Source organism: Elephas maximus, chromosome 9 (assembly GCF_024166365.1).
Source record: "Elephas maximus indicus isolate mEleMax1 chromosome 9, mEleMax1 primary haplotype, whole genome shotgun sequence".
Lineage (NCBI taxonomy): Eukaryota > Metazoa > Chordata > Mammalia > Proboscidea > Elephantidae > Elephas > Elephas maximus.
The window spans coordinates 43203432-43213928 of record NC_064827.1 but is presented as its reverse complement, the minus strand read 5'-3'; the positions used below and the strand labels follow the sequence as shown (position 1 = coordinate 43213928).

At 53.8% G+C, this 10497-nt stretch overlaps 1 protein-coding gene across 2 annotated transcripts; it reads left to right on the top strand.

The window, feature by feature from the left end:
- Nucleotides 1-1445: 1445 nt before the first annotated feature.
- Nucleotides 1446-9556, top strand: MYORG (myogenesis regulating glycosidase (putative)). 2 transcript variants are annotated; one of them, XM_049895481.1, is made up of 2 exons: nt 1446-1708; nt 4716-9556. In XM_049895481.1, exon 2 carries the CDS (start codon nt 4789-4791, stop codon nt 6922-6924), a length of 2136 nt encoding a protein of 711 aa, XP_049751438.1. In that variant the 5' UTR covers nt 1446-1708; nt 4716-4788; the 3' UTR covers nt 6925-9556. The 2 variants fall into 2 exon arrangements, with proteins under 2 accessions (XP_049751438.1, XP_049751439.1); XM_049895482.1 differs by having other exon boundaries at nt 1446-1925.
- The last annotated feature ends 941 nt before the right edge of the window (nt 9557-10497 follow it).

The window sequence follows — 10497 nt, the reverse complement described above, 5'->3', positions numbered from 1 at the left end:
TACAACAGTAGCCCTACATCCAGCCGGTGTCCTCCCCTCCACCCCGGAGCCCAGACTAATCTAGTCATGCAGGGAAGACTCCTCCTAGGCCCATCTACTTCCCAGCCCATGAGGCCCTCTAGTAGGCCCCCCAAATTTGGGCTCTCTTGAATCTCAGTGGTCCCAGAATCCTCCAGTCCACAGTCAGCTCTGTCCCTACACCCAAAGCTCTCAACCTCTGCTCCTAGAATCTCATCACAGTTGCCCAAAAGTCTCTGCTCAGACACCCTTGCTGCTCTGTCACCCAGGTTCAAGTGGTCCAAAACATAAGTTTGGGGGCCTCAAGACCAAGAAATTTTAAATTGCAAAACAAAGCCCTGTTTCTCTGCCCAACAGGGAGCAAGGGGTGGGGTTTTCTGGAGTCCCTGGGATCGCCAGTATTTACCTTTATCAAAAACATGAAACCTCAAAGTCTGGCACTTCCTTCACTCCCTAACCCCCAGGGACAGAAGTGTGAGGGGATATATTCACCTCTAAGCACCAGAAGCATTTTCTAACCAAAGGCTTCCACCACAAGGAGGGACTAACTCCTTAACAAACCCGTTGCCATCGATTCCAACTCACAGGGACCGTACAGGGCGGAGCAGAACTGCCCCACAGAGTTTCCAAGGAGCACCTGGTGGATTCCAAGAGCTGACCTTTTGGTTAGCCGCCTTAGTACTTAACCAAGGAGGGACTTAAAAAAAAAAACAAACAAACCCGTTGCAGTCCAGTCGATTCCGACTCATAGTGACCCTACAGCACACAGTAGAACTGCCCCATAGAGTTTCCAAGGAGCACCTGGTGGATTCGAACTGCCGACCTATTGGTTTGCAGCTGTACCACTTAACCACTATGCCACTAGGGTTTCCAAAGGGAGAGTGGACTCTATAAATAACCAGGTGTGGGGGCGGGGGCAAATTCCAAGCGAAGGCGGTTCTTCGCAGTCCCAGACCTTGTACATAGCCGGTCTAGTCGGGGGGCGGGGGGGGAACTGACAGCCGAGGCTTCTCCGCTGATGGAGCTACAGACTCCCGCTGTGGCGTCCTTTTTTTGAGCTCTCCCTGCGCTGAGCTCTGAAATCCTCCAGACGTTTCTGTACTTCTTTTCCACATGGGAAAATTGAGAGCTTGTCAGAGTGTTAGACCGAGACGGCTTCCACTGGAAGGGGAGGAATACCAGGGGCCAGCCCTGCCACTTTACCCTTCGGCTCTCTCCTCATACACATCCCAAACCCAGCCTGGAAGTGGAAGAACTCAACATTCTCTGGCCTCGCCTTCCTCCAGAACTACATTTCCCAAAAGGCCTGGGGCCGAGCCCCGCCCGCACGCGGGCAAACGACTGCCCAGCGGAGGCGGGCCCGCAGGCAAGGGGCTGAGCCAGAGGCACAGGACCTGTGGCTGGCTAAAAATGCTGGAAGCAGAGGGTCCAGCAGTGGGAGGAAAGTGGGGGCTAGGGGCGGGACCTTGGACCCGCGTGACAATATGGAAGGAGGGATCGACTGCCAGGGGTGAGACCGTAGGCCTGGGCGGGGCCAAGCCGCCAGGGGGCGGGGCCCGAGGAGGGCTCCAGCTGTCCCCAGCCAGGCTGAGCCCCGCCACCAAGCCACAACGGCTCACAACTCTGGCTAGCGCGCAGGGCATCTGCAGGAGCCTCCCTTCAATCCCACGTCTGCGGGGCCATTACTGCCGTGAGTGAGCCCAGCGGGAGAACCTTGGGGGGCTGCTAAGGGCTCATGATTCCTGAACTTTGCCTCCTACTGATAAGTGGGTAGAGCCAGCCTGGACACCTGGGTCCCTCCTCGGGCCGCAGTTTCCAACAGGCGACGGGCCCACATGACCTCAGTCTCTCCCTTCGGACAAATAGCTGTCGGGCCGGACGCTGGGGGCGGATGCAGAGTATTCCAGGTTGTATACACCGTCTCTCGATCCTTGCGGATCCCGTCGCCAGGCGGGGGAGGGCGATGGGCCAGATCCAGTTGCCTTTGACATTTCCACCCCCCTGGGAACTGCGTCTGACAAACGACTCAGCTTGGAATGGCCTCCCTTCAGTTGGGCCGGGCTCCCTCTCAGTCAGAGCTAGGAGCTACACTCAAGGCTGAGGTTGAGTGTTGAGTAGGTTGAGGTTGAGCTCGGCAGGGGCAAAGCCCAAGGTGCCCGCCCTGCAGACCCCATTTACTGGCATTAGCCTGTAGACGGCTAGATTACGGAGGCGGCAGATTACAGGGGTCTCTAGCGCCACAGTTAACACTGGAACCATAGATTTCTTCCCCCACCAGTCCCTTCCATAAATTTCTTGCCCACAGCCCCAGTACCAGATAGCATCAAAATTGCCCCTTTCCCTCCCCTTAAAGACTTCCTCGTCTACCTGGGGGAAATCCTGGTGGTGTAGTGGCTAAGTGCTACGGCTGCTAACCAAAGGGTCAGCAGTTCAAATCCACCAGGCGCTCCTTGGAAACTCTATGGGGCAGTTCTACTCTTCCTATAGGGTTGCTATGAGTCGGAATCGACTCGACGGCACTGGGTTTGGTTTTGGTTTTTTGGTCTACCTGGAGCAAGCAGCAGCACCAAGTCCCTGGGAAGACAGACCTCACCATGCCCCGTACCCACCTGATGAAAGCGTATCCCATCTTCTCTTGGCTACATAGCCCCTTTCCTGTGCTGCATTTTGGCAGCCAGGTCAGATCATTCTCCCATCTCCCCAAACTTACGCTGTGGGGCGGTTGAGCTGGGGTTTTGGATTCAGGCAAACTTGCTACTGGGTGACTTCAGACAAATCCATTTTTCTGTCTGGGATACTGTTTTCTTGTCTGTAAGATGGGCACTGTAGCTATGCCTGACACTCAGCATTGTTGTTAGGGTTGGATACTATAGTGGCATTTGGGTGTCTGTTTGGAGTGGGTGCCCAGGCCTGGAGATCCTGTCCTTCATCAAAGAACCTTAGAATTCCAGAAAGTTAAGATTCTTAGAACTAAAGTGTTGGAAAGGGCTTTTGAGGCCACTTTGGTGGCCTCGCCATACTTTCAGGGGCGATAAGATGGGCTAACTTAATATGAAAGTTTTGAGGATCCTCTCCCATTATTCCCTTAGTGCACAGAATGGTGCCTCACTTTTCTTGAATGAATACAAACGCACAGCAGATCTAGCCTGGGCTGCCTAAGGCCTTCTTTGGATTCTGCTCAGTTTAAGGGCTTCCATTAAAGGCTGCTACCTGCATTTTCCAGCAGGGCTTTTCTAGCCTGTACCTACAGGAAGGGGTGTCCGTAGAGGGATGGGGAAGGAAAGTTAAATTGTGTGTGCAGAATGTGCTGAGAGGAAAGGGAATAAGAGGCTATTCCAGACCAGTTAGGACTGACCAACTTAGAGAGGTGAGGGGAGGAGGTACTGAGAATCAGGCCCTGAGATGGCACCTCCTTGGGGAGGGATATTGTGGGGGGCTGTGTATTGACATCTGTGATCAAAGTTCTGATCTGCACCTGGTCTTGTTAGTGTCTCCGCTGTGGAGGTGAAGACCCTGAGTAGTTACAGCATCTCCTTGGAAGAAGCTGAGGACTTAGAGACAGACACTGGCATCTGGGAGGAGACTAATTACTGTTTGCCAGTCTCCCTCTCTCCTTCCCCCCAGCTGGAGCAGTGGGAGCAGGCCAACTGGCTGGCAGTGTGTATGTCTGCCTAGTGCTATTTCTTTGTTGGACTCTGTCCTGAGGGCTGGGACAGGAAGGGTCAGTGGCCTTGAGCAGCAGATTGGGGCACACACCTCCCCACAAGCCTATGTTTCTCTGCAGCCTTATCCTGATGTTTACAATACAGTGTTTGAGAGTATGGGTGTGTAGTGGTGGGTCTCTGACCCTAGGGTGGGTGAAGGTGGGCCCAAGGTGGGTGAAGTTTCCTGAAGCAGGTGGACTGAAAGATTTAGGCTGGGGGAGAAATAAGCCTAGTAGTCACAGGATAGGCCTGGCAGTAAATGGAGTCAAAAAGGCAGCTGAGACCACGTCATGCCTGGAGCCTCGATTGCAAGGCTTATACTTCTGTACTTCATCACAGGGGACATAAGCAGCTCTCCCAGCTAGGGAGAGATATGATCTCACAAGTGCTTTAGAAAGATCACATGGTTGCTGTGAACAGGAGGTACTGGAGGGGAAGAAATTGGAGGCAAGGAGGCCTACTGGGGGAACTGTTGCAATATATAGGAGAAGTGGCAGCGCCCAAACTACTGCCCTGTTAAAGGTCCCAAGGAGCTAGCTAGCCTATCCCCTCTCTTCCACCACGGCCATACCTCTGGGAGACCAAGCCCTCTCCAGTTCCTTCCCCTTCTCTTCAGTCTGGGCTGTCCACACATGGGTCTGAACTGTCCCTATGTGTGATTCCACAGATATCTGATTTACTCTGTGCCCCTGGACAGTCCCCAACCCTCTCTGGGGTTTTTTCCCAGCCAAAAAATAATGTATGCCACCTGCCCCCTCACCATTCAGAAAGTCCTGACTAATTGTGACAAGCACTGGGGCCCATTAGAAAGGGTGTGTAAAACCCAGATGGATAATCCTGAGAGGCTCACCTTTGCCACTGGTCACGCTGGTCACTTGCCACTAGTCAAGCCCCCAAGTCCCAGTTCTTCCCAAAGTATACACCTTTCTTGCTACAGTGAATGAGAACACTACGGAAGAAAGATCTCAGTTTCATCCTTTCTTCCCCTTCTAGACTCCGGAAGGCCACGTTCAGATGGGCTTGGTGGCATGGCCTCACTGCCCGATCCTTCCTTAGGTAGGAGCTGATGCCCCAGGACTCTCAGGAGTCCTCCCGCCATCGCCGCCCTGGGAGCCACCGGGGCAGTAATAGCCTCGAGGCCTCCGCTACCGCCGCCATGTACACCTTCCTGCCGGACAACTTCTCACCCTCCAAACCCAAACCTTCCAAAGATCTGAAACCGCTGGTGGGCTCCGCTGTGCTGGGGCTGCTGCTGGTGCTGGCCGCAGTTGTGGCCTGGTGCTACTACAGTGCTTCTTTACGCAAGGCAGAACGATTGCGCGCTGAGCTGCTGGATCTCAACCGCGGCGGCTTCTCCATCCGCAACCAGAAGGGTGAGCAAGTCTTCCGCCTGGCTTTTCGCTCAGGTGCGTTAGACCTCGATTCTTGCAGCCGCGATGGCGCTCTGCTCGGCTGCTCGCGCACGGCAGATGGGCGTCCGCTGCACTTCTTCATCCAGACTGTTCGACCCAAGGACACAGTCATGTGCTACCGCGTTCGCTGGGAGGAGGCGGCAGCAGGGCGCGCTGTGGAGCATGCCATGTTCCTGGGCGACTCAGCGGCGCATTGGTATGGCGGCGCTGAGATGAGGACACAGCACTGGCCCATCCGCCTGGACGGCCAGCAAGAGCCGCAGCCTTTCGTCACTAGTGATGTCTACTCCTCTGACGCCGCCTTCGGAGGTATCCTTGAGCGCTACTGGCTATCGTCGCGCGCAGCCGCCATTAAAGTCAACGATTCAGTGCCCTTCCACCTGGGCTGGAACAGCACGGAGCGCTCGCTGCGGCTGCAGGCGCGCTACCACGACACTCCCTACAAGCCGCCTGCCGGCCGCGCCGCTGCGCCGGAGCTCAGCTACCGCGTGTGCGTCGGCTCAGACGTCACCTCTATCCACAAGTACATGGTGCGGCGCTACTTCAACAAGCCGTCGAGGGTGCCAGCGCCAGAGGCCTTCCGGGACCCGATCTGGTCCACGTGGGCGCTGTACGGGCGCGGTGTGGATCAGGACAAGGTGCTGCAGTTCGCTCAACAGATTCGCCAGCACCGGTTCAACAGCAGCCACCTGGAAATCGACGACATGTACACGTCTGCCTACGGCGACTTCGACTTTGACGAGGTCAAATTCCCCAACGCCAGCGACATGTTCCGCCGCCTGCGCGACGCCGGCTTCCGCGTCACGCTCTGGGTGCACCCGTTCGTCAATTACAACTCGTCGCGCTTCGGTGAGGGCGTGGAGCGCGAGCTGTTCGTGCGCGAGCCTACGGGCCGGCTGCCTGCTCTGGTGCGCTGGTGGAACGGCATCGGCGCGGTGCTCGACTTCACGCGACCGGAGGCCCGCGACTGGTTCCAGGGCCACCTGCGGCGGCTGCGCTCGCGCTACGCGGTATCCTCCTTCAAGTTCGACGCGGGCGAGGTCAGCTACCTCCCGCGGGACTTCAGTACGTACAGGCCGCTGCCCGACCCCAGCGTGTGGAGCCGGCGCTACACCGAGATGGCGCTGCCATTCTTCTCGCTAGCCGAGGTCCGCGTGGGATACCAGTCGCAGAACATCTCGTGTTTCTTCCGCCTGGTGGACCGTGACTCGGTGTGGGGCTACGATCTGGGGCTGCGCTCGCTCATTCCTGCTGTGCTCACGGTCAGCATGCTGGGCTACCCATTCATCCTGCCTGACATGGTAGGCGGTAACGCGGTGCCCGAGCGCATGGCTGGCGGCGGCGATGTGCCGGAGCGCGAGCTCTACGTTCGCTGGCTGGAGGTGGCCGCCTTCATGCCCGCCATGCAGTTCTCCATCCCACCCTGGCGCTACGACGCCGAGGTGGTGGCCATTGCGCACAAATTTGCCGCCCTGCGGGCCTCGCTTGTAGCGCCGCTATTGCTTGAGTTGGCCGGTGAAGTCACCGACACGGGCGACCCCATCGTGCGACCCCTCTGGTGGATAGCGCCCGGAGATGAGACGGCGCACCGCATCGACTCTCAGTTCCTTATCGGGGATACGTTGCTCGTGGCGCCAGTGCTGGAGCCCGGCAAACAGGAGCGCGACGTCTACCTGCCTGCTGGCAAGTGGCGCAGCTACAAGGGCGAGCTTTTTGACAAGACACCGGTGCTTCTCACCGACTACCCCGTCGACCTGGATGAGGTCGCCTACTTTACTTGGGCGTCCTGACCGGCCCAGGCCCCAGGAACCCCACAACCCTATCCCTGGCCTGCCTTCAGGTCCTTAACCCTCCGTCATACCCGCACTGTGTACCCGCAGCAAGCCCTACCTTTGTGCCACCCACTAAGTGGGTGCTGACAGTAAATGTGCTCAAGACAGCTCCTGTGGGGCCTGGGGAGGGGGCGCTGAAGCAAATGCCCACTCCAACACACAATCCTATCACCCCACCCTTCTCATTCTCATTTTTCACATTCATCTGCAGAAACCTCTTCACTAGAATGGGGGTGAGAGAGCTGAGGGGAAAAAGTTCAGCTCTCTTCCTGTTACACATGGTTGGGTTTTAAAAGCACAAAGAGAAATCTCTCCCTCTGCCCTGGCCTGAGTGGCCATCTTTGTCCTTCTGAGGTGGGGGCTTGATCCCCTTTGAAGTCCTAAAATAGCCCCCTGCTACACTTAGCTCACATTCTTGGAGCTGAAAGCCAAGCCCTGAGTTCTAGCACTGGCTCTTGTCTCTGAGGCTGAACTGTGGCTGACCTGGCCCCACCCCAGCTAGGAAGAAGGGATGGAGGTGCTTGGCCAACTAACAACGAGGCAGGAGGTCTCTTCCCAGGGTGTAAAAGGACTGGGCTCAGCATGGACCCATTGTCATCCCCTATTTGTGAAGACACTCCTAACAAATACTGCATTGACCTGTGTACACACATGGGCTCAGCCCTGGGCCAGGGCCCTGTACCTTGGCTTGACTGGTGCAGATTTGCAGGGTCATACAGGCCAGACTTGTTGCCTTAACTCAAGAACCTGTGTGTGTGTGTGACAGAGAGAGAGACCATTTGTCACTGGATCTATGGAATGAACACAACATCCCTGAGGCTGGATAAGCCTGGAGGGAGGGGGCAGGGAGCAAATTTGAGGCTTAGATTGTTGAACTGGCCTCCTCCCAGGTGGTGACCCTAGGACTCTGGTAGGAAATAAACAGCCCTTTCAAGATTCCTCAGCTGCCTCGCTATGCACACGTGGTGGAGATGTGGCCTAACAGGGAAAGGTATTCTGGTGGTGGTGTGCCCCAGTACGGGAGCTACACTCACACACTGACACCTGCAAATACACACACAGGATAAGAGTTTTCATCTCAGTCATTTTCTGTTTCTAAGAAGAGGAACTTCAGCCAGAGTAGAGAGTTTTTCCTGACTTTGCAGCTGGGTCTGGGAAAGGAATGTCTTGCTAGAGGGGGAGGGAAGGTGGGAAACAGCGGGACTTAGCACCTCTCAACAGTTTTGACAGCAGAACTGCTCCCCCGCCCCCTGGAGAATGTGTCCCTTTGCCCATTCCTTCAACCCGTGTATTTTTTCAGTGTGGCAAATGTGTGATGAAAGCTTTGAGGCACTCACAGATGCCCATCTTGAGTGTTCATTATACTACTCATCCACCAGCTGTGTGACCTTGAGCAAGCTGCTTAACCTCTCTGAGCCTCGGTTTCCTCATCTCTAAAATGATGATAATAATGCCTACCTCCCAGGTTGTAAGAATTATAAGCACACATATATGTAAAGTGCCTGGCACAAAGTAAGTGCTCAATAAAAGGTAGCTACTATAATACTATTTGTGGTTGGCTTGTTTTAAAACCAGAAGAATTCTTCCAGGCCCCAGCTCCCAGCCCAACAGCTTCCCCTGGGCCTGCCTGTGACCCCTCCCTGCAACCTGCTGCACCTGGCACTTAGTTAAGTTCAGTGACCCAAAGGACACTGTGCTCTAGGAGAGAGGCAAGGACAGAGCTGTCTGAAGGTGGAATGTCAGAAGTTAGGATCCCTGGCTCCCCAGGAGGTGAGGAAGGAATGGAATTAGCTTACCTCCTTTTCACCAGAAGTATACACCAATTGGTACTTCCTAACAAGCCTCTCTGGGCCCTGGTGTCCAACCATGTGCTGTAGAGTAGCTATAGAAGGAAGACACTCAGGCTGGTCCCTGGAAAGCTCCCTAAATGGCTGGAGAGCATAACATACTCGGATGGCCCACCGGCTTTCTCTTCAACCTGAAATCAGTTTACCTAACCTCTCTGAGCCTTGGTTCCTTCACCTCTGAAATGGGATTTCCGGGATTCATTGAGATGTGTCTGTAAAGCACTTATGCAAAGCTTGGCACAGACTAAGTGCTCAATAAATTGTAACTTATTAATTAACTTATGATAGACAAAAAACAAGGAGACTAGAACCTATATTGCCCAATATGGTAGCCACTAGCCACATGTGGCTTTGTGGCTTCTTAAATTTAATTTTAACATTAGTTAAAATTCAGTTCCTCAAACACTCTAAGCCACACTTCAAGTGCTCAAGATCCACACGTGCCTAGTGGCTACACTATTGGACAACAAAGATTATAGAGCATTTCCATAGTCGCAGAAAGTTCTATGGGACAGACAGCCCTAGACCAAGCAGTGTGTGCTGCCTGAGATATCATGGAGTGGGGAAAAGCAATCTATGAGGGTTCACTGGAGGAAGTGAAGACCTTTAGAAGGGGACTGACGGCAGGCAGGGGTGTCTTACAGCCTGTATGGACTGTAGAGCACACTGTACTCCATGCCCACTGAGCACTCAGTGGGCAGGGCCAAAGGGTAGGGGAACCTCTCTCTGACCAAATCCAGCAAACTGGCTATATCAGGGTTCTACCAGAGAAACAGAACCAATAGGAAATTTTATATATGTGTGTTATGTATATCTAATACATATATACATAAATACATGTATGTATATATATACATATGTATATATATGTGTGTGTGTCTGATTTAATTAAAGGAACTAGCTTTACATGATTGTGGGGGCTGGCAAGTCTGAAATCTATAGACAGGCCACAGGCCAGCAGGCAAAATTTCTACTTCTTCAGGAGATAGAGAGGTGGGACACTGGGCTTGTACTCAGGAGGGGTGAAAGGACTAGAGAGCTTGGTGAGGGGGAGTCAGTAGACAAAGTCTTGATCTAGAGCCAGAGCCAGGTCTGAGGGAACAGGGGCAAAGACCCTTCAAAAAAAAAAACAAAAACAAAAAACCCATATCTTAGGCTCAGGGAGAAGTCAGTTTTGTTCTTAAGGCCTTTCAATTTGTTGGGTGAAAAAAAATTATTGGGGATAATCTGCTTTACTTAAAGTCAATTGATTGTAGATATTAACTACATCTACAAAATACCTTCACAGCAATACCTAGATGTGTGTTTAACTGAATAACTGTGCACTGTAGCCTAGTCAGGTTGACACATAAAACTAACCATCACGTTGACCCTTGACTTAGGATCTGGTTTCTAGTCCCATCTCTGCTATTTATCCCATTAATCACAAAAACACAGATGGGCAAACTGAGGCTCTGAGAGAGGAGGGCACTGACCTGAGGTCACACACAAAATCAGTAACCAAGGCTCAGTTGAAACCTTGGTGTCCTGCTTCTAGAGGCCTAGAATCTCAGACCCAGCCTCTCCCCACCTCCTTCAACAGCGTGGCCCAGCCCCAGCCTGGTGAGTATTCTGCCAAGAATGGGGAGCCAGCTGAAAGTGAGTCTCTGAAACTACCACCCAATGGGCCTGATTCTAGGCCAAG

What these genes read in the sequence shown, in the direction of transcription:
- MYORG (XM_049895481.1), top strand. Translation starts at nt 4,789, where the DNA reads ATGCCCCAGGACTCTCAGGAGTCCTCCCGCCATCGCCGCCCTGGGAGC.